This window comes from Nesoenas mayeri, assembly GCF_963082525.1.
Source record: "Nesoenas mayeri genome assembly, chromosome: Z".
Taxonomy (NCBI): Eukaryota; Metazoa; Chordata; class Aves; order Columbiformes; family Columbidae; genus Nesoenas; species Nesoenas mayeri.
In genome coordinates, this window is record NC_137542.1 from 16,880,540 (window position 1) to 16,905,189 (window position 24,650).

At 38.9% G+C, this 24,650-nt stretch overlaps 1 protein-coding gene across 1 annotated transcript in view; it reads left to right on the forward strand.

Annotated features, from left to right (window-relative positions):
- The window catches only part of BNC2 (basonuclin zinc finger protein 2), a gene marked incomplete at both ends in the record, with an annotated part of 230,217 nt that overhangs the window by 132,839 nt on the left and 72,728 nt on the right, over positions 1-24,650 (forward strand). Inside the window, 1 exon segment of the mRNA XM_080362757.1 lies at positions 2,793-3,028. Coding sequence (XP_080218883.1) covers positions 2,793-3,028 — 236 coding nt within the window.

The following is a 24,650-nucleotide window of genomic DNA, read 5'->3' on the forward strand; positions in this document are numbered from 1 at the left end:
TCTGTCTTGGGCCAAAGTAGAATCACGACCTCAAAATCCTGAGCAAGCCAAGTCTTCTTCAGCTGGAAGAACTTGCTTTTCCTCATTGCAGGCATAGGGTTTACTGTTAAGTAAAGAGAAACAAGAACAAATATTAAGATATATTAGAAATATCATATGATGCAGTGATTAAAAAGCATTGAGTAATCAGAAAATATTCATTCAGGTCTTGGCTTTTGTCTGAATTTTTGTAAACTTGGAGAAGCCAGTTAACCTCTTTGGACTCTATTCTCAATCTCTAAGACTGAAGGTGGAAAGCTCAAGGTGATCCAGATCTACTTATTTATTTTGATAGTCTGGTAAAAGGTGTTACACGTATTAACACTAGTATTCATTTTGCAAGTAACAGTAGTATTTAAAAATATATTAATATTTTACTTCATTTTAGTCCCTCCAAGTTGTTGCTCTGTTCCCCATATACATATATATACCTGTATCAGCACACATACAACACAGCCTGCACAGTAGCAAAATCCATTCTCTAGGCTTTTCTAGCTAAGTATTTTGATGACACATCGGTTATGGTAGTAGCAAAATAACCATGTTACAAAAATATCTTACCTAGAAGGGACCAAAAAAAAGTATTTGACCTGTTGAAGCTTCAATCAAATCCCCTTCATTAGACCTTGTAAATAAATCAGTCCCACATCATGAAGCCTATATAGCTGAAGTGCTTTGGAAGAAGAGCTTTTGGAAGGGAAATCTCACCCGTCACATTCTGCACTATGAATGTCCTGTGGAGAGACATAGGACTGCAGTCCCTAGGCTTGGCAATTCCTTATCTTTTTTGAATGGTAAATTAATATTTAAAGCTATTTATTCAAAGTTGACTTAACCACTAGAATAGGAAAGATCAGACAAATCAGTTGCAAGAAATGAAGTATGAGGAAACCAGAACTCTTTGACAAAGTATTCCTTGGAGTAAATGTGTTGAATGAAGCCAGCGAGTAAATGATAAGGGCCTTTGCGCTTTGGATGTAAGAAAGCAATTTATCAAGAGTACATGAACTCTCCAGTGACCATAAGCCAAAAAGAAACCAAAGTACAGGAGAAGAAGTCCCTATAAAATTATTTTAAATGGTCGGAAAGTTTTGTTTAAAAAAAAAGCAGTGAGAAGCTTAGGTGCTCTAACATAGTCCATAAAATGGTAAGAAAATTAAATGTAAACACTGATGCTCACTAAAGTGCGTGATGTCATATGCAATTCCATCATATTTAGCTTCACAAGGGAATAAGAATTACCTTCATCCTGCAAACCTTCCCTCCTCTCATCTCTAAATTATTCATATCACAGTGAATAACATGGAATTCACACAGAAGGGTAAAACAAGCTAACCAGCTTGAGTAGCAGTGAATTCAGGATAGAATTTATGGTAAATCAGGGGAGCAATTTTTAACATGTTTAGAAGGATGAGTTTTAGGGAATATCTGTTTTATTTTTTTCCTCTAGAGGTTAGGTCTCAAACCTTTAACAGCCCCAATCAATTCTGCATAGCTTCAGTCTTGGTCATCAATTAATCATAAATTTTCTGTAATTTCTTTTGAACTTATGAGTATTGTAGTCTCTAGGGCTTAGCTGGGCACCCTTCAGTTTTAAGTATTAAAGATATTTGTGACCTTTGGAAACTAGGCCTGTTTTGGACTGCATCTGTGAAAAAGAATCACTCAGTGATGAGTGGTGTCCCTTAGGGGTCCACATTGGGACCACTACTATTTAATATCTTCATCAAAGACATAGAAAATGGGATCAAGTGCAACTGCAGTAAGTTTGAAGATGACACCAAGTTGAGTGGCACAGTTGACGTGCTGGAGGGAAGGATGCCATTCAGAGGGACCCAGACAAGCTCTAGAAATGGGCCCATGTGAACCTCATGAAGTTCAACAAGGCCAACAGCAAGGTCCTGCACCTGGGTTGTAGCAACCTCCACTGTCAATCCAGGCTGGGGGATGAAGGGATTGAGAGCAGCCCTGTGGAGCAGGACTTGGGGGTACTGGTGGGTGAAAAGCCAGACATGAGCTGAAAATTTGTGCTCACAGCCCAGAAAGCAAAAAACATCTTGGCCTGCATCAAAAGGAGCACAACCAGCAGGTCAAGAGAGGTGATCCTGCCCCTCTGCTCTGCTCTGGTGAGACCCCACCTGGAGTCCTGCATCCAGCTTTGAAGCCCTCAGTACAGTATAGGCTGTTGGAGAGGGGCTGAAGGAAGCCACAGAAATCAGAGGGATGGAACAGTTCTGCTGTGAGGACAGGCTGAGAGAGTTGTGGTTGCTGAGCCTGGAGAAGGCTCTGGGAGACCTTATTGTGGCCTTTCAGTACCTGAAGGAGGCTCCTAAGAAAGACGGGGACAGAGTTTTTGCCAGGGCCTGTAGTGATAGGACAAGGGGAGATTCAGACTAGATATAAGGAAGACATTTTTTACAATGAGGGTGGTGAAACACTGAAGAGGTTGCCCAGAGCGGTGGTAGATGCCCCATCCCTGGAGACATTCAAGGCCAGGCTGGACGGGGCTCTCAGGAACCTGATCTAGTTGAAGATGTCCCTGCTCATTGCAGGGGGTTGGACTAGATGACCTTTGAATGTCCCTTCCCATCCAAATCATTCTATGATTCTATGATTTGATGAATTATCCAGGTCAATGTTTATCTGGAAAATAAGTGCATCTGCCAAATTCAATGTGTTTAGATAATTCCTTGACATTATTTTCTTGGTTTTCCTTTATCTCTCCTCTTACAATTAAACTCCTTTTCTTTCAGCCCTGGATAAGCTTAGTACTCAGCACCTCTACCACCCAACCCAAGTGGAGATCGTGCAGTCCAATGTTGTATTTGACATCAGCAGCCTGATGCTCTACGGTACTCAGGCTGTGCCTGTGAGACTGAAGATACTACTTGACCGACTCTTCAGTGTACTGAAGCAAGAGGAGGTGTTGCATATTCTACATGGCTTAGGCTGGACGCTTCGAGACTATGTTCGAGGCTACATCCTTCAGGTAGGAAATAAAGCAAAATATGTTTCCAGACACAGTTAATTGATTTTTATCTTTTGTGTGTGTGTGTGCAGATGTAGTGACCGTGCACCCAAAGTGGTAGAAGATTGCAAAGTAAATTTAGTGTGTCATGCTGAAGACTAATGATGGTGCTGGCAAAATAAAATATTCTATTTTTCCTAAGCTAAAATAATGCAGATTCCTTCTTACCATAGTATTTATTTGTACTTGCTTATGTTTAAGGTAGGAAATACCTTTAATACTGTGAATATTGAGGTTAGCTAGCTTCAAGCCTGATTTGGTCGTCAAAGGCAACTGGCAGGTTTTTCAAGGGCTACTGTTTTACTTAATAAACTTGGATCCAAGTCAGCACCTCCTTCATCTTTTCTTTCCTTCTTTAGCAAGATATCTAACAAGGGGTAGATGAAATGAGGGTTGTGATCATGATTATGTTGGGAAGTATCCTTAGAGTGTAATGTGTCAACAGGAAAATCCTCTTTATAAGGCTGGTTTTTAAAGGTAGCTTAAAATAAAGTATTACATGCAGATTGTTTAAGATAAGCAAACTGAACATCAAATAAATAAATAAAAAATTGACAGGCTTGTTTTACGAGTATGATCATAAATATGTATGTTTGCTTATCTGAGTAATTTAATCATCTGTTGGCTTCCAAAGCAAACTATTGCAATTTATAAGGCTATTTCTGATTGAGAATCTAATACATGTTTCTAAGTTCGCTTAATTGCTACTGACTTTGTGGGACCTCTGCGTCATCTAGAAGTCATCGATTTATTGAAGTGGACATTCCTGAAAATCTTTGAAAAATTTAGTTTGTTATTTATTCCTTTACTTTCTTAGGCAATGAGAACATGCTTGGTACTATACAGGAAATACAGAAATCTTTATTCCTGCTCTGAGGAATTCTGACTGTGTTTTTTAATTCCTCTTCAGTTTTCTGTCCTTTCTTTGAAAGAAGTAAATTAGCCTCATGTAATTCAATGGAAACCTTCCCATTCTGTGTTCTTATAAATTTTCTTGAATGCTCTATACACAGATTATTGCAGAAAAGTGTAGAACAGTCCTAGAGAAACCATAATAAAAAAGATATTTCTTTAATAATGAGATACTGTTATTCTTATTAGGATATATACAGAATGAAGGTCTTTGGTTCTTTTAGGATTCTCTCAGGCATCTATTCAATAAAATCTAAATATATCTATACATGTTTGTATGATATATATGTATGGATATGTATCTACAGATGTTAGATACAATACGTAATTGTAATAGATATATGATATATAGAGAGATCTACACAGTAATGTCATTATGTGCACATTGCATCATGTTCTAGGTTCCTGGATTCTGAATGCTACTGATCAAGAGGGCTGAAGAAATATGATTTGTGAATATATACACATAAAAATGCCTCCTTTCTAAGCTATAACATTAGAACATTGCTGTTTACTAAATGTAATTAATACTTATGTGTAATATATTACGAGGGTACAATGCAATTGTGTCTGTTACAGACAAGAAGACTGACTGAAATGAGTAGTTTTCTTGTTTTGAAGTTCATAGAATTTATTTTGTTTTAAATATCTGTCTAATTGATCTTAATATATGCAAGAATGGCTTGTAATATAATTACATAGAGGTTCGTACATAGTGAGATTGTGACCTACACATCTGAGTGGTGTAAAGGCCTATAATACACCATTAGATCAGAGTTCAGTTTATCTGGCTAAAACTCAGTCACATTGTAGCCCTCAAGGCATGAATATTCCCATTACTACATCCAACTACAGTATGGTGACTATTATGTCAGTTAAAGGAGAACAATTATCAATGAAAGTTAAAGGCAGCTGTTACAGTCTTGCCACATATTGCCTTGGTTAGTGCTGGGTGAACAAAGACCTATGACAGGTGTAGTCGAGCCTGCCTGTTAGTTTAGCTCTCTTAATTCAAACAATCAGAGACTGGTTGAGGTTGGAAGAGAGGTAGTTTTGTCCAATCCTTCTGCTCAAGCAGGGCCCTCTAAAGCTGTTTGCCCAGTACCATGTCCAGACAGCTTTTGAAGAGCTCCAAGGATGAAGACTCCACAACCTCTACAGGCATTAAAGCTACGAAGCTCATTATATGGCAGAAAGGAAAACTGCTTGGTAAAACATATATGAAGAGAAATCTTAGGAAAATTAGTCAAACCTATGATTCCAAGTCAAGCTTAAAAAGTAACTCTATTGCAACTATGTGATAAAAAGGAGAAAATGGACATGCAGGGAAATTTGAAAGGAAATGTGTAGTAACACTAGCACAGTCGAAGTGCATGCAGATGAGAACTATGGGAGTTTTTTTGGAGGGAATGAAAAATAAATCTTAGGATAGGCGTATCCACTCAAAATAAATTATTTTAGCATTTCCAGATATTTTCTTTTCTGTTCAAGATCCATAATGAAACCCTTCTTTCTATGAAAAAAATAAAATACTTTTTCTCTGTAAGTTTTGAGGAAGACCTCACAGTTTGCTCCACTCAAGAAACAACAGAAAACCAGTGTCTCTCTCTATTTGTGTATTAGTGCTGCACAGTGGGTGGGATTATTTGTAGTATGTTCATTTTGACTAATAATGTTTCTAAATAGCAAATTAAAAACCAGTGGGCAGAGAAAAATGCAGTATTTATTGCTTCATTCAGTGACTGCATTAATGGAGCACAGGAAGCAAAGGAAGCATGAAGCCAGAGGAGGTAATGTGATACACCGCCTTTCACATTTGGGCACAGTCACGACATTGCCAGTAACAGCCGAAAGGCATTAAGTCCTGGCAAGTTTCTCTGGCCTCTGTGCAATAAACCTAGTTTCTGGTGAATATATAACTATATCTGAAATGTCAGTCAGTGAGGGTTTGGTCAGCAGTCTCATCAGATTGCTCACAGAATTAATGTTTTAGAGGATAAGTTGTTCTCTTGTCTTCAGAAGCGATCCTCAAAAAAACTTACTGTATAGGGAAACTTTCTGGACTGTGTCTGCTCCATGGGCATTCAGAGAATTTCACTTTCTGGGCTTGTTTATCCAGTATTTATCTCAAGGAACTAAGTTACTGTGTTTGGTGTGGAGCTGTTAGTGAGCCTGTAGGTATTCTCTTGGGGAACAGCCAACGCAACAACTGTCTTTACGTGATGAGAAATTATTCTGTCAACAACAGTAGCTGGTTTGGGTCAGATTCTGCACCTGCTACTCAAAGAGATGTGATCAGTGGCTCTATTGATTTGGGTGAAGTTACTTTTGCTTTACAAAACAGCTCAGCTGTGAGTTAAGTCTCCAGCCCTGGTTTCATTCCAGCTGAGCCGAGTGAAGAGGTAACTTTGCCAGCTGTTCTCCTCTGCTTCACCGCTGAAGAATACTTTACCCCACCCATTTGCTGGTGTAACTACATGTGTAATTGCTCTCTAGCCAGGTTCTCTCTAAACAAGCCAGGTTAGAAAAATCCTCCTGCTAAACATGTGCAAGTTAACCCTGATTATTCTGAGAGGAAAGGGCTAGAAAGCAATTATACCACTAGCAGGGAACGGCTGGGGCATTCAGCTCTTACACGGGTCCAGCTGCAGAGAACAGGACATGTGACCACAACTCAGAGGCCATAAACTGACTCTTTGCAAATGATGATTGAGTGTTTTATTTAGAGTAACAGCTCAACACTTTTTCAAGTGTTTTGTGATCAAATAGTTGTATTCCCTTAGTGTAAAAGAGGAAAAAAAAAATATTATCTTTACAGTACAAAGACGGAAGCAGAGGCACAGAACACTGTCAGAATCAGGAAAAGGGGCTAGACCTAGGATTCTCTTTCTTAACATTTTTCCCTCAAAAAAGGTAGATTTTAGTCAGTAGCTCACAGGCAACATCTTGGCTGCCAAAGTCGCTGATGCCACTCAAAGCTAAGAGAAATCAAAAAAAAAAGAAAAAAACAAACCCTGAAATAAAATCAAATCTAAAGCAAGCTGGAAAATTATGGGTACTTTATTCGCCCCAAAATTGGCTTACTTACAAAAGTTTGTGCACTGGACAGTGCACAGGGAATCACTAATCCTAAATGACAGTCTTTTCCATGGCAATGTCAATGCTGAGAACTGATGTAATTCAAAATTATTAGATATCATTTTCTGCTTTGGGAAGACTGGAAATGGAAGTATGATACTTTTCCTGCCTATGTGGTTTCACTGTCAAGACTGCTAATTTTAAATGTAAAAAAAAAAAAACCTCTGAAATTAATGACATACTCTGCCACTGCTGACTTGGGCTTGTGTGTTTCTTTGCTCACAGATCATCAGCACCATCACTACTTCATGAATTTAGTTAACTCTTCAGATGATGACCAGGATGGACTGTGGTTTATTCTCCCAGTGTTGTGTTGGTTCTGTAAGGCTAAAACAGCTGTTGAGCAAGAACAACTGTTTCAGTCACTGAAGTCAGATAAGAGTAAAACTCTCAGAAGGTATACATTGCGAGTTGGGAAATTTCAACTTTTTTTTCCAAAGATAAAATCCCATTAACTAAAACAAAATAATTCAAATTGTAGAATACATAGTGAAGGTTAAATAATTCAGTTCTGAGATTTTTTAAAATTATTATATGCATATTCAAATTACATGCTCATATAAATTTGTGTTATATTTGACTGACAATTTCTCAAGTTTTTGTAAGAAGTAGTTGCTCTTGGTGAAATGGGTTGTTTCCGTTTACTGCCCTAGTTTACCACAACTAGATTGTTCATGCATACCATTCTCACATCCAGATTAGATCATGAGATTTGGGGAGAGACTATAGAAAGAAATTTGAGCATCTTTAATAATACCATTCTTAATTTATTTTCTGTTCTTTCTCTGAGTATTCCCTTACTACCTCATCCCTTCTAAGCAGGTGAAATATTAACCACATACACAGATGGAAATTGCTTTACCATTCTTAAAATTAAATATTGCCCACCATTGGCTTGTCTGTGGAGGATTTCAGAAAAGCATGCGTTCTGTTGTTATCTGACCTCTTTTAGAGACTTTAGAGTCGTAGCTTTCCCATCTGTACTCACTTGCTTCCTTTTAAGACATTTGAGCTTTTGCTACAGAACCCATGTGCAAGGGCTATTTAATTAAACAGCTTGTCAAAAAGCCTCCATTGCTTAAACATACGGAACATCAGAAAGAAAACAAACACACACCAACTCTGAGGATATCAGCTTTTCCAGCGTAGTCAAGTGTTGTCAGGTCATTCTAGTGATGATATCATACTTTCAGTTCAAGGTAGCCTGCTATCTATAATCACAAGTCATGTGAAATTTCTATCAGGATTTTTTTTCCCCAAGTCCCATCAGTTGATTTACTGTTTTCTTCCTTTTTTTTTTTTTTTAAATTTCATAACAAGAACACCTTTGAAGTGATGGTATGCTGTATTATTTGTGATTAAGAAAATTAAGAGAAATAGTCAGCCAAATTATAGCATGGAGGGGAAAAAAAGTTTAGCTTCACAACCCAGTGAAAATTTGATGACAGTTATATGGCATTAATACAATAAAAATGACTTCTGATGTGAAGGCTGTGCATTTATTTAATTGATATTGCTTCTCATTCCTCATTGGTCTGTTTGTCAATCTCTTAACCAATACTTTGAAGTTCTTTAGCTGTGACAGCTGAAGGATTTTAAGACGCAGTCACTTAGTGTTTCTGTGTCTCTAGGAGTGTTATGCCCTTTTTATGCATAGTAAAACTGATGCAGATAAAGGTTCGGAAGTTTATGTAGCAAAGACCATAACAAAGCCAAAGTACAACCAAAGTCTTTCACATTCAAGTTCGTATTTTTCATAACAACTGCCACCCACATTTGATTACTTGATTATGAAGAGTTATGAATTTACAGCTTTATTAATTTTTTTCATCTTTGTAAGATACCTTTCTATCTTGTGGCTTTTTTCCCCCTTGTAACTGTTGTTAACACTTACATGTGTTCTTTTGTTCTGACATTATTTTTCAACAGTGTCCCTCAGAACAACCAAGGCTCAAAGCTGGGTAACATTTATCCAGACTTCTACTCTCCCAGTACAGATGGGATTTAAATCTGGGTCTCTTTAGTATGTGCCCTGCCTATTTCTTGTTCTCTGTGCCTGTCTGTTCCCTCCTCTCTCTCTTTCCACTCCAACTTACTTATTCTGTTGTCATTCCCTCCAGTTCCCCCTCCCCCTTTCTTTCTTGCTTATCTTCCCTTCTTCAGCCTCACCTCAGTTTCACTCCCCCTCTTTCTCTGATTTTGCCTCTTTAGCACAAAGAGATGAAAAGGATCTGTTAGATGATGTGTCCATCTCCTGAGTTTTCAATTCCTCCCACAGCATCACTGCATGCTAATATTTGTGGCTGTGTTCATCTGGAAGAGTTTCTCTTCTCCCATGTGAGTCAGTTTAGCATGACTCCCCTGCACGTCTGTGGAACAGAGATTCTCCGCTTTGCCCCTTGCTCTTTTGTATTCATCTTAGCTGTACTAAGCTAGGAGTGCCTGTACTATCTCTAAACAGAGGATAGGAAAAGCTCAGATAAACCTTTAAGGACTGAAGAGGGAGATAGGAAACAGAGCACAACTGCTGAGCCAGAGGGAAGCATTGCTGTGTGTTTGAGCAAAGCAATGCCACTCGTTCTATGGTGTGAAGTGCTTTCATATTTTCTCTGTATCTGCACTAACTTGCCTAACATCTCCCTGCTGCTTTTGATGCTATACCTCTAATAGTAACACTTCCAATCACACTAGTGCTACTAGTGCGACTTTTATTTATCACAACCATTAGCACTTGAACTGGGAAAGAATAAAAATAGTGTCCAAAGAGTTTGATGGCACTTCTGAATGCCACCAGGACAAGTTATGTCACAACAGATGTCTCGATAACATGCAAAGATCATTTGGATTTCCAGAATATGTGCAGCTGGAGAGCTGTGCTATTGCTGCTCTGTGTCTTGCATCTTGCAAGGGTAATGAAGCAGAGGGGTGTATAACCCCTGGTGATCAACAGCAGTATACATGATGCTAGTTCTTAATGACTACTATGAAATAGTCTTTATAACCATAGTGTTTCACATGGCTCAGAAATGCAAAGATGGCCTTTTAAATGGCAAACATCATTGGCTGTCTAAGACCAAAAGAAAGAAAAAAAGAGAGAGAGAGACTTTTGTGTAGCTGTGTTTCTCCTACCTGGAACGTGTACTGTTTACAGTACTGGGGTAGAGAAGCTATGATCCCAGTGACTGATGTAGTTTCACACAGCTGGGCACAGCTACTTGGATGCAGAGCATGGAAATGGCTGTTACTAAAGGTCTCTCAGGCATATGCCAGGACCATGTGTGCTTGCTTTTAAAATGGACCTGAAAATCTCTTCCCTGCCAAGCCTGAGTTCATGGTCCTGTGTTTCTCTCGTGATAGCTGATGAAATCACAAACACCTAAAGCAGAGTGGGGGATGAAGGAGGTGGGAGGAATAGTACATTCCCTAGGCTGTTTTAGGTATGAGTGATGCCATGAAGCATTGCAGGAGAAACAGAGTCCTGAACTTGGGTCTTGGCAGGTAAGGCAAAGAGGAAACTATTTCCAGCTTTTTTTGCTTCAGAATGTGTTTGAATTTCTATTAACCATTTATGATCACAGAAGTTTTTCCATGAAATATGTATATACATGAGTGTGTGTGTGTATGCACACAAATAATGTATAAATTTTATTTATATTTCTAACAGATAGTGTGTGTGTCTGTGACAAAGTCTCCCATTTTGAGACTTATTCTCTGTGGATGACTGGAAGGAAGATAAGGACTTTCCTCCTAGCCTGGAAAATCACTTTTCCTGCTGACAAGGCCATGTTTAAGCCTCTACCAGAACAAATTCTGCACTATGTCAAATAAATATGACCGTTGAGTTGAGGACAGTATCTTGGGGTTACTGTCCATCTCAATATTCTTGTAAAAAATGCAGTGACCTGTTATAAAATAAGGAAAACAAGAGGGCATAATGCTATTGATTGAAGGGAGATGTGTGTGTGTGTGTGCGCGGAGGGGAGCGAGTTGTGCCAAGAATCCAAGGAATTAACATTATTCTCACAAAATACAGGTCAGAGATTAGAACTTGTGCTCTTTTGTAGGCTACTTTCTTCACAGAAGACCTCAGGCTGAATTCAAATCATTGTCCTGGAGGTGATAAGGTTGTGATATTAACCATTCAGCTGCACATCAGTGGAAATTAACTCAATTAGAGAGTATGGAGTCCAGACCATGACACTTTAATGGTTTTAAGACTCTTCTCAGTTTAGACACCTCTTGCTCTGAGTTTAGGGGTGGTTTTGATTGTCTGTATGTCAGCACTGGGCTTCAGGCACTTAGGAAATTCAGGCCCACAGACATGTAGGAATCAGGAAAGGCCACAGAGAATCAAACTTGTCATCTGTCCAGCATCAGTTGATTTACTGCTTTTCTTGAAGTCCAAGGGATCTCAAGGGGACTTTTTTCCCTTGCAGCACTGATCTTTCAATGAGGTGCTAGTGCCTGTCCTGAGCAATAACAAGGAATAACAGTGAAGTGTGAGTGACTCTTATTAGAAGGGGTAAATGTCATTAGCACTTACTGTTGCCTTCTAGGCAGTGAGAGTACGGCATTGAATGTAGACAGACAACCCCCTTTTACTTATTAAGGTACATTTTGAATTTAATGAAGATGAACTCTTGTATTTTAATTAAGAAATTTACTGCTCTTTCCTGTGCTGGAATATCTTCTATGATTTGGTTGTCATTTTGTACCATGTCCTAGAATTCTGAATACTTAACTTGAAGCCAGGAAGTGTGTATTATTCTACTGGCTCTAATATATTAACTTACTGCATGAGTCCTTTGTGCTTCAGCTTGATTTCTCTCCTCCCCCATGGCTTTTGCAAAATGTTCTAATCATCCCAATTAATACTTGGATGTTGTTAATTAATGTTTATGAAGTGCTTTGAGATCCTCTAATGAAATAGAATGTGTAATTATGATTGTTCTTAAGTCAAATTCTGAAACATCACCAGCAATGGAACAGTAGTTTCAGTAAATATATATATATATTTTAATAACTTGTTTAGTGAATGGAAGAAGAAGAAATTGTTTAATCTGTTTCATTTTTACCTTTTATAGTAGGGTAAAGTATGTCTGTTTGTATCCAGTCTTGCTGGATTCTTCATAATGAATCTTGCCAAAATTGCACCCTGAAGTCTTACATTCCTTCTGCTGGGAAGGGTGTGGAAACCTGTGTTACTGACTGACAGTCGTACTGCAGAGAAGGAAGTAACTTGTAGGACAGGTAGATTTTTAAGACTGCTGACCATATATATGTCAGATTGTTGGGTTTTGTGTGCAGTACAGCTTGCCTGGTGATGTGTATATTGTAAGAAACTTAACATCATTACATTTTTATCCACATAGTCTGTATATTGGAGGTCTTTAACTTGTGTACAAGTTGACATATGGTGCTGACAAACAGGAATAAAGGAAAGGAGCCTGCTCATCAGGTTGCTTGCAACTTAGCTTATGTTGTACAGAAGTTTCCATTAAAACAGAGTGGCTCAAACTATTTGGAAAATGCTAGGACATTGCATGGGCAACTTACTGTGTTCAACCAGCTCAGTATATAGCTGGATGAGTGCTTGGTGAATGGCTTCAGAAAATGATAGTCAGTATAGAAGCTCAGCATATTAATACGATGCAGTTCAGAAATACTAGCCTCAAATGTCTGAAGGTCATAAATTCAAATTCAGAATATTGGGGAATTGATGTAAAAGATTTGATGTAATATAATTTAATTTTGCTTTCCATTTTCTACTGGAGAAAGTTAGGTTTGTATTTTTAAGCTGCTTCTCCCTGTTTTGAAACCTAACATAAAAAAACGAGAAAAAGTGAAAACTTCTTTAGATAAAAAAAAAAATCAACAGAAGTACTCCCAGAAACAGGTATAATTAAAAAACATCTCCTTATAATATCAAGAGCTTTTTGATAAAATTGCAAGAATTGGCTATTCTGTTCCTGAGTACGAAATAAAACATGCTCAGTATGTAATGTTACAATCCACAAAACTGCTTTTATTCAACCCATCTCTTTTAGAAAGTATTCCACAAAATAAAATTAAATTTAATTTTAAAGAATGTAACTATTACTAATTCAATCACGGTCCACATATAAGCTGGTTTCCTCTTGATAGGAGTATTTCAAGCAGTATTAGAGGATACAAAAGAGAGCCCTTCTCTTTGTAGGCTCAAAGAGTTGTGAGGTTATGGATATCAGACTCATTACATCCATTTTCTGCTGCAGCTGAAGGCAGAGCTATGTTTCTTAGGAGAAAAAGGGTGAGGAATTAATAATGTCTGTATCAGATTGCTCACACAGTTGTGTTTCTTGTGAGGCTGCAGAGAACCTGAGTGTTACAGAAGGTACGAAGCTGTTCAGGGACAACTGACCAGCGGAGATGGTGTGGTCCAGGGACAGAAGGGCAGCCACTTATGATGTGGATACTGTCTCTGACCTGGTCACTTCCAGCCTTCATTTGGAGGCTGTGGCTTGAAGAACCTGTGCTCCCCCAACCATATATGGCTAGCAAATTGATTTTACGTGATGAGCTTAAGATGCATCTTGGAAGAGTAAGTTTCTCATAATGCTTACTTGCATATATTCTCAGAGCCCAGTATGTGATGTGTTATGAACTGAACAGCCCTATCGCCCCATATGTATTCCAATTTGCTAATTTTGTTACACTGCCGTGTTATTGCATATAGTATTAATTCCATCCTATAACAATTATTAAATGGAAGGTTATTTATTCTGGTCGTTAGAAGAGTATCTGTTCAGCTGGAATGAAGAGTTAGCTCTCTCACTGAGTCGATACAACCTATTTCCTTAGGCATGGAAACAAAGTGACCTAAGTAACCTGAGCTTCATACTTTCCCTGGAGTCACAGAAATTTAAAAAAATACATTTTTTTCAATGTTTTGTTCAATTGTTTGGGTTTTTTTTTTTTTGGTGAGTAGTAATCTGCAGGATCAAACAAATAAATGAAAATATAGTACATTATCATGGAATTGCTAGTTATATCAATGTTAAGGTTTGTTTGGATCAGGGTAAAAACATCAATGCAATATAAAGTTTTATGGGCTTTGAAGCATTTGCGAGAATTTAAATGTCAAACCAGTTTGAGATGCTTCAGACTGAAAATCTGAAATGAAAATATACATCTACTACCATACCTGAATAACAGCTTCATTAACATAGCATGAATTTCCAATACTAGTCACACCAGACATTAAATGTGCATCCCCCATTGTTAGTCCACTTTATGTTGTAGTGTTCTATAAGTCCTTCTCTAAGGTACTCCATTTCAGCAGATTGTTCACCTGCAGTTGATACAAGATGATTGTACTGGAATTTCAGCAGCTACTGCACTGTCCAAAAGTCCTTGTTTGTTTTTTTTTTATCTAGCTATTCAAAGGAACAGGATTTGTATGACAATGCTTTGTATAACTATTTTCAGTTTAGTTCAACAGACAGGAAGGAAGGTGCTGCAAATATATGAAGTCTCTATATGCTTTGTGTATGTGGCCAGATAGTGTAAAGAGACACAGTGTAGGCAGTTCCTACGCTGAAGAAAAAGCAACACTCATCCCTTCTGAGGCACGACAGAAACTATACCAGAGAGACAGGAGTGAAAGAGGATGTAAAAATGCAAACCAAAAGAGTTTTCATCTTAATGGACACTAGAGACATAAAGCCATAGGGAGCCAAAATTAATTTGTTACACAGAGAACTGCTCAGTCTTTGTCAGAAACTAAGTCCTGTTTCAGCAAGGTGTATAGGCACCTACCCAACTTTAAACAATTAACGCCCTTGACTTCATCTCGTGTGTTTAGTGTTAAGTATATGCTTGTATATTCTTCTGAATTGGAGCCTCAATGATTGTATATATGTCAACTTGGTCAGCTGAGGTCACACAACAGTTCCCTTTCTGTAAGAACTGCCCTTTCATTGAAAAGGTGTGAATAGAAGGTTGTGAGAACTCTATGAGAAAGTATGTTTCAGTTAAAAATTGTAGGTTTATAAAGATTCTTTCTTTATTCTTAATTGTTTTCACTGGGGTAGACTGCATGTATCTCTGCACTGACATTTATTACATCTCTCCAAACCAGGCCACAAGCCATGGATCATTTGTTCTGTGTTTTGCACATGGAGACTCACTAATGAGGCAGATTTTCATCATGAGGACTCCAAGTCAGTTTCATCATGTCCATTAAGACCAAGGCCTCACTAAAGGAAGGTCTTAACTTCTTTGGTCCAGGTTGCTGCTCTTTTTGTTTCCTTCCCCAAGCAGGAGTTTTGTGGAGTAGGTGGAAGAAATAATCAGTGAGCACAATGTCATTGCCCACCCAGCTGTTCCACCGACTGTGTCTATGGGTCAGACATGGGTAGCTGCTGCATCCCCAATTCCTTTCCCTTCTAGCTGGTAGCTGGGTATCTGCAGACCACCCTACAGCACAGCTCTTTGACTCCAACTGTGCAGGGAGCCATCACTTTGCCCAGCACGGTGAGCATACATAGCCTGTACAAATTAATAGATGAGTTTCTGTTCTCTTTGAAATGTGGGCATAATTTACCAAATACTTACTCTCTGTGAAAATGAGGAGGTTTGCAGAAGTAGTTGAGGTACTTGTTAAAACATGACCAACTGAGGTAATGTGAAGAACAGAGTACAGCTGGAGATCAAATACAGGGAAGAGAAGAGTCCTTAAATGTTACACCTCCAGCAACTTTTGACATGTTTAGAAACTAGCCTTCCTTCCTAGTATCCTGGCCTTTTATTACTATTCCCAGCTTGTCCTTTGTGTCACTCAAGAATTTATAATGAATCCATAAAAAACAAAGAGTACCGAATTTTGTTTGGAGGAAAACAGGAGACTTCTTGATCAGTGGGTGGACTCACTTGATGTACGGAGTTGTAAATAATACAATGTTGGATGCATGTTATGTATAGTTCTTGGAGTATTAATTCTGACCTGGTTACGTAGTGAATAATGTTGACTGATATAAAACAAACACACTCATGGTTTGCACCATATGTTTTGTAATGATTTTTGTAGCTTTGTTTGTTATTGCTGAAAGGCAGCTGAGAGATAGATCTTTGAAGTTATTCTTTTCACATACGCAATTTTTAAAAAGTAAGTTACAGTTTTACTTTATGAGCATGATAGCAGCAGGCACTGATATCTCTATGCAGACTTGACTATCAAAATCTGTGCTTCCAAATTCACAGACCTATCCCTGAAGAAACAGTAAAGAAGTTGACATTTCAGTTTCCATCTATGGATACAAGAAAGAAAATTGTTATCTAGATGCAGACTCTGATATTTATTTTAGTATTGCCTTACTTTACAAGCAGTGGAACCACTTGTGCAGTAAGGAGATATCAAAACTAGGCTCACTTTGTGCACTCTGAATTCCATGCTTTTTGACAGTTAAGTGTAGTGAATTAACTTTTCAAATTTCACTCTTTGTGAAATTTGACTTACGTTTCCTCTGTCTTTAGCCCAGCTCCTCTAGCATGTGTCTCTTTAAGCACAAATAAATTTTAAAATGGCAGGGAAATAAGGATTTAATCAATAATACCTGGGCATGTCAGTGCAGATACAGAATTTTCAGAAAGCTACTAATTCAAAATCCCACGTATATTCTGTTCCTGAATCTCTCACTGTACCTTTAAAAATTATGTTGTGACTGCTTGATCGTTTTATACCCAAAAGTTGTGTGAAAAGCAGTTTCCACAATGCACAGTATTTAATAAAAATGTTTTAATGGCCAATTGTTAAGATAAAATGCAACAGCCTCACTCAGCTTTGGCTATATATTTAGATATTGATTCACAGTGTGAGAAGTTCAGACACTGAGGAGTTATACCAGTTGTCCATGAGAACTGGAATGAAACGGAGGAGGAAAAATAATTGAATCTTATGAAGAGCAGAAAGCAAGTTATGAATAAGCTTGGCTAACACACAGCCACCCCCAACACACACGCACACACACACACGGCTGTTTGCCTTTTAGTTATCTTCACTTTGGAATGCCTGAACTGAAAGATCTGGACCAAGTCCTGCAAACAGTTATGGTGCTGAGTCAGTTTATATTGTTATATTTTAAGGCCACAGAAGCTTTTTGAAGTGTGAACCTCTTCTGGCTCACTTATCTCCTCCAGAACATGCAGGAGCACAGTGCCCCTGTGGCAAGGAAATGAGAAGTGGCAGTAACCATAGATATAATGTTTCTTCCCTCCACCTTGGACGAACCCAGCTGTTGCTGACTAGCCCTCTTTTTTCCCTACTATTTTGCAATCAATTTGAGACTGCATTTCAAGAAAACCTGAATTTGGACCTTAAGCATTTAGTTTGTTACCTTTTCTCCCCCCCCCCCCCCCCCTTTTTTTTTAAGGTTGGGTCTTTGAGGCATTTTGTTAGAGGTCAAAATTGCCTATTTCTGATCAAACATCTAGTGCAGGGATTCCCAACCGGTGCTTTATGGAAGCCTAGGAGTCAGTGGAGCACCTGCTTTTTGTCCTGGCACCTGGCTGCTCTTGCTTGTATTTAACTGTTCTATTGCATTAAAAGAGCACCAAAGAAAAAAAAAAATCGTCAAATCCTTTCTAAGCTTTTCTCTGCAGAGATGCATCTTTGTAGTGGGATAGGAAAGGTGTCAGAAACAGTTTCTTTCAGGATGATGTTCACATTATGAAAACATTTCCAAAATCCTGATGTGGGGTTTTTTGGTTGGTGTCTCCGCTTCCCCGCCCCCTGAGAGTTTTGTGTGTGTTTGTGTTTGTTTGTTTGATTTTTTCTTTTCCTTGCTTCTCTTAGTGCAGGGACATACAAGAGAAATAGACTTCAAAGATTTTTGTCCAGGCCACTTTTAATACTCAGTGGTACAATGCTTCATTCGTTTAGGAAAAACTGGGTAACTATAATATATTATTGTAGGTAGTGTAAGAACATTATATTATAAGCTTAACAATGTGTTTTTCAAGCTTGGGAGGGGGCTGGAGATAGAAGAAATTATTTCCACAATAGAAATATTTTATTTCTCATATCAAAAGAAAACTTATTCGAAAACATTTCCTTTGCTTATTATATTTTTTCCCCCCATTTATTCTTGTCAGCACAGGACACATTCAGCATCTGTTCTCTTGCAAAAGCCCTCAGGAAAAATTAAAAAGCTGTTCTTGCAAATTCATCATTATTATTAAGAACCATAATTCACCTCATGGTTATCTCAGCCCTTCTCTAGCTCTTATCTGTGCTCTGTGATGACATTGCTTTCTCAAGCAAGGCATCATTCCAGCCTCGTCTCATCTCTACCACCTTAATTTGTACCGATGCGTTGCAGTTTGGTGACAGGCAGTTGTTCGTGCTTGAATAACCCAAGATTTGAATTCTACAGTTTGTGGCATCCATGTAATGCTTAGCAGTGGGTACAGCTGTTAACTATTCACTTATAAATAATCTTTTTCCCCTCTCAACCTGTCTCCCAGGTAGTGTACCTGTCACCATTAATAACTCATCGGTAGTTCCCCAGTGATTTGGCCCATCACTTGTCATTCACAGTGGAGCGCTGCTCTGGCCAGCTATTGAAGCTCGCATAGGCTCCTTCAGCTATTCACTCATCCCAGCAGCTGCGCTGCTTCGTGTTCCTGACTGGCAGGAAATTGTGCTGATGGGTTCCACTGTCAGATGCCCCACTTGTCCCCTCTCACCACTGACTGCGCACTGAGCCTTTCTTTCTGAGAAGTGTAATGTTGTCTGCTCCAAACGGTGAGATACCTTACAAATTGTTTTAAGTCGGCTCTCACCTGGCCACATCGATTTCACTGGAAGTGTAACCCTGAAGTTTATTTGGACCAGTATATGTAGCAATTACTTGCACACATCTATTTAATACTAAGAGTAGCCCCAGTGACATACATGCATCAGAAATTAGAACAAAAAGACAACTGAGAGTCTGTATTGATTACCTATTTGAGCATGACAAGGGGAGGGAAGAAAGAAATTACTTTAGTTGCCACTTTACTATAAAAGATTAATTTTTTACTCCATTACTCTGTATAGCAGTTGTCCCTTCTCTTTGAGAGGGAAACGCTTGCTTTCCTGAGGAGCCCTGGCCAGGGTATTTATTGTTACCTGATCCTCTTGCTTAGTAGAAACTTACAGTAAGCATGGTGCAGTCTGTGGACAGGAAATCATTCAGGGTCAAGGCAATAAAGAGACAGGTCTTGTGAAAAAAGATAGTGCTTTGGAGAGGCACTCTGACGTGAAGTGATACATACGAAGATGCTATATTAGTTTTGTAGCCATCGGATTAAGACAGTTTCTGCTTTACCTGTTTCTCAGTAGAAACTGCGGTGAAGTAACTTGCACCATTTAACAGCTGCATTTACATTAGTAGAGATAGTACACTTCATTTTGAATATCGAGCTTGAATTAATTGCTAATGTAAAGGTTTTCTGGGTGTATTTCTAACAAGTCGATGAAAATCAAAACTTTTCCTCAGGAATGGCACTACAGGAATGGCACTGCAGAAATGCCCCAAGGAAGGCACTACTGGGAGAAAATGCCTCTGCTGAGTTTGTTTGGATGATGATGAGTAAATGGCAACTCAAAGAGGTAGACAGCCCATGCAAAAGAGACCCAAAGGTGAAATAGGTCCTCCAAACTCTTTGTAAAAACTAAACCCCTGGTAGTATGGAGGCACATTGTTAATGGATGTGCACTTCTGATTCCTCACAAGAATGTTGTGCTATGTGTACTTAAGGCTTTTCACGTGGACAGCAAGTTGAGTAGTAATCTCCAGTGAGGAACATCAAGTTAGCAGAAGTGACCTGCCCAAAGTACTACTTCAGTGAGGTGGAATACTTCACCCCTAATTCTATGATCTTGTAATACTCATTACCCAACTAACCAGCTAGATTGCTGACCTTATTGGGTTAGGTGCAAACCCCACTGAGGTCACTGGAAGAAATTCCACTGCATGCAGGGAATCAGCATAGGAGATAGGTGCCACTTCAAATTTTATTTGGGGATGCAGAGCAGACAGGGTGATGAGGTGATGCTGGGCTTGTGTGGGTGGGGAACTTCACCTTGTGAAGTAACTGGCATAGATCTTCCTTTTGGACATCAGTGTATTGGACTGTTCCACTCTCATGGGATGGGTTGGAAGCTCTTATTTTTGTTGAAATAAAAGCTTCTTCCTCACAATTAATTATTAAGCGTTCCAAGGCTCTATTATATATTTATATGTTCTTGAGAGCACTTCTCTTACATGAGCTCTCTGTCTCATTGGTGTTGTAATGTCATTCTGATAGCTGTTCACTCGCTTCATTTCTCGCTGTCACTTTGTGGTCCTGTCACCCAAACAAAAGGACATAGTATTGCAGAGGGGATCACAGGAAACCAACAAGGGCTGGGGGCATTGTAAACTAATGGAAGACTAGTCTATTTTGAATTCTAATAAAAGTAAATTCTATATTGATTTTGAATATTTAGTTTCCATTTTAAATTTTGGAAAGATTTTACCTTACTCTAGACTAGCTATCCTGTGTGCTTTGTAGATCTCTTTAGGTACAAAATGCTATCCTAAATTTTTCGCTCGATTTGCTTTCAGCAGAGAGAATATTGTCTGTCCCCAAGTTTATTACCAATGTATTTTCTTTTTTGCTTTCCTCTCTACCACATCTTTATTTTCGCTCGCACATCTTTTGGTGTGAGTAGTCATTCCTCAAAGAAATCTTTGAATGTACGCACACAAACGCACTCATGTTGACTCGTGTTCTCCCCTATCTCTACAGCACCCACTTTCAAAAAGCACTCAGGCAGTGCTTCTCAGACAGTAATGCATGTTGCTGGTTTGCTTTATTGCTCTCTCTTTGGTTTAAAGAATTTGCTTTCTGCTGGACACAGTGGGGTTAAAAAAGAAGTTAGTGGTTTGGCACTTTCCAGCTGCTTCTCAGGAGAATATAAAGTGCCTGTGGATAAGATCCAAACCAGTGGATGTTTAAGAGAAGGAGAAAGGAAAGCTAGCTGAAGAGCAACATTCTGTGTGACTTTGTTACCTTCTGTCATGTTAAAAAAGATTGGTTTGCTTTACAGTTTTAAACACTCAAAAAAAGTTAGAAGCACCAAATGACCTCCAGGCCTGTTGGCTCTCCAGACTCAGTTTATCAAGTCTTCTCCGCCTTTTTCCCTGTAAAAATCCAGAGTGAAGTGTGAAAAGCATCAGAAAGTCTCATTTGTGCCAGTGCAGCCTTTTAGTCACTTGCCAGCACCTTCATCTCTTCATATGTTTCTAGCTAAGGTCTAACATGGAACAAAAACCCGACAGCAATAGAGACCAGATGCCGGTATTTCTTCTCTGTCACTTGGCTGCTGAGCAGATGGAATTTATATCAATCGGGCATGCTAGGAGGAAGAGGCCGTGGCAGCCAACATGTGGAACTGGGGCTGAGTGACATTTTTGCTAATGTTTTGTCCTTGTAGAACATTATGCTTCCTCTTTGCTTATGAGCTGTGGTTTTCCTGACTCAGACGAGGTTCCAAGCCCAGCTGGAATGGTTGTCTCCCCACCACCCCCCCTCTTAAGGGAGTGCTGGGAGCGATGGAGGAGCAGTGGGGCCCTGCACAATGGAGCTCTTTATAAAAATACCTGACATCTGCAGGCAATGCACCCAGATCATCTTAGCCGAGCAGAGAAATTCACTGGGCATTACCAGTCAGTTTTTGTCTGTTTTTGTGTGCTTGTTTGATTTATATAATGAGTGAATGCCTCTGGCAAAGGAGTACTCTGAGCATATTAGTGTACAGGAGCAATTTTCCAAGAGGTATTGTCATACATGGTCTCAGAATAAGAGTATTAAAGGAAAAAAGGGGGGGGGGGGGGCGGGGGGGGAGGGGCAAAACGGGCTTTTTTCTTTCTGTTTTCAATCATCTCTTGAAAAAAAAAAAAAAAGAGTCAAAACCTTGACAAAACTTCATAAAGCATGAACTACTCCAGTACCCAGTCAGTGAGGCCATTCTTCAAGCAGAGATTCTGTACTGTGGAAGCTATAGAATGAACGTCGGCAGGAAAATTTTGGAAAGTGATATCAAGACTACCTATGCACAAAAAGTAAGTTCCCAATGAGGTTGCCAAAATCAGCAAAGAAACAAAGCAACCGGAGGCAGTTCCTTTCAAAAGTAGGAGCAAAAAAGAAAAAGAAGTTGTGAAGGGAGTGTCACAGTAGTGTGGTTTCTGTTCTAGCTCGGAAACCATTCCTCCTCCACATGAACAGCAGTGTGATTAGTAAACAGAGAGCTTCTTGTGAGTAAGAAGCTGCACAAATCAGATTTCAGTATCAGGAATTTGTGGTTGTGCCCATGTTAAATGGTTTATAATCACTCGTGAAATGTATTTAAATTCAAGTTTAGACTTACATTATATAAAAGTAAAATAAACGAAAGGACTTGAACACTTTAATTTGGCAGAATTTGCTGCATGCTATAAAGGGGGAGTGGTGCAGGAAACATGAGTTTTTGGGTCCCTGAAGACTTCTGTTTGACCCGTGTGTCTCATTCTAAACTCTCCAGCCAGCCTCGCTTCATCTGAAAATGCCTTTGTAGCTTGTCAATTTCGCTCCTGATTCATCTGGAGGGGTCATTAGAGAGTTGCTGTGAGGTGTTACCTCCTCTGTCCTGTTGTGAGTGAGCTGTCTGAAGGCAGTTTTGAGCTACTTCAGGAATAGAGGGCTGAATTCATCCTTCAACTGCAGCCTCGCAAGTGGTATAAAGCATTCGCTTCCTGATTGAACTGCTAACTTGTCCTGGAGGTCTGCTGAGGTCCTATTTTTGCATACTGGCCCTTCCAGTTATGTAGAATCCAAGAGATTTAGCAAATCAACTCAGGTAAGAAGTCACCATGATGTACATTTTTTGTGAATACGAATTATAGTGGCTTCCTTTTATAAGGCAACATGTCATATTTAATAACATGGCAGTTATGCAATGTGTGTTAGGTGCTCTTAAGATGAACCAAACCTCAGTGCAGCTCAGTGCAACAGGTGGGGGCCACATGCATTTTAGGTGCAGTCATACAATATCTTTCATGTCATCTGTTCATTTATATTTCATCCTGGTGTGAGCGTGAATAGCACCTTTTAGAACCAAACCTTTTTTTCTTTTTCTTCTCTTACCTGGCAGTGCCCTTTACTTGGTCGAACTGAGACCATAATGGACTGAATTTTCAGACTTCCTTGAAGTACATTCACAGGAAAGTGTTTGCCTTTTTTTTAACTTTTCTCTTCTCTAGTCATTATGAGAGAGCACATAACCAATAAAACACTTTTAAATCTGATCTGTAGAATGAAGCTGGAGGAAATCTATTACAGAATTCTCTTCTGCTTCTCATTGGGGGGGTTGCTTCTGATAAGTAACCTTTCCACAATGTTTTTGTTCCATTAAAATATGGGAGGCAATAAATTCCTTGGAGTAAAACCATATTCATGATTAGGCTGATTTCTCATTGGTTCATCCTGTGATGCTTCAGAGTAGTGTAGAAATAGGGAAAAAGAAGGAACTACCACAGGTCATAGATTTTGTCAGTAAGTTAGAATTATTCATAAAGAAACTGCGATAGGGGAGCAGACTGGATGGATGGCTCTGATTTTCTCTTGAAGAATGGGATGTGTATCTGGACTCCCACCTCCTGAACTGTTGCATACAAAGAGGTAAACAAATGAGCTTTGTACATACCATTGCAGTAAAATGCATAATTCTCCACAAGGCCTGGGGAAATAGGTTTTTTTTCCTTAAAAAAAAATAAAATAAAATATGTTTTTGGTAGTAAAATCAATTAACCTGTGTTTTTGACAATGTGTTAGTAACAGTTTTTTGGTATTAATTTTAATTCTTGCTATTTGAAAAGAAGACATTCATGCACATGGAAACAGAGAGGGTTGTGTCACTTCCTCGCATCCTTTTAAGTGTCACTAGGGCTGCAGATCTTGGCTGTTATTTAATTGTATTTTGCTTACATACAGTATAAGAGAAAAATTGCCATATAGGGGTACGTAAATCACTGATGTTTCACAACCCAGCCTAGCAAACCTCTCTCTCCTTCACATACACACACACCCACACAAGAGCATGCACACCACTGTAGAACAGTACATAAACTTAATAAATCTGAATCTTATCTGAATCTGCAACATTTGGGGGAATTGCAGGGAAGGCTGTCAGCACAAACAGCCTGTGAAACCTCACATAGGTTTGGAATACAGCTCCCAGATTTTCCAGCCATGACATAGTAGTGCAATTTACACTGACTCTTGAGCTCTGTGTTTTGTATACAGTATGTCACTTCTCTGCTTTAGTTGTGCCAGGATGCCTCTGACCAGTTTGAGCCACAGTAACAAACAGTGCATTTTAATACCGAAAGTAATGAAATTGTGCAGTCATCTTTAGTTTTCTCAGTAAGGAATGGCTGCTTGTATTGTTTCTGATTCTGAGGGATGCAACATGATTTATTTTTATTTTTTT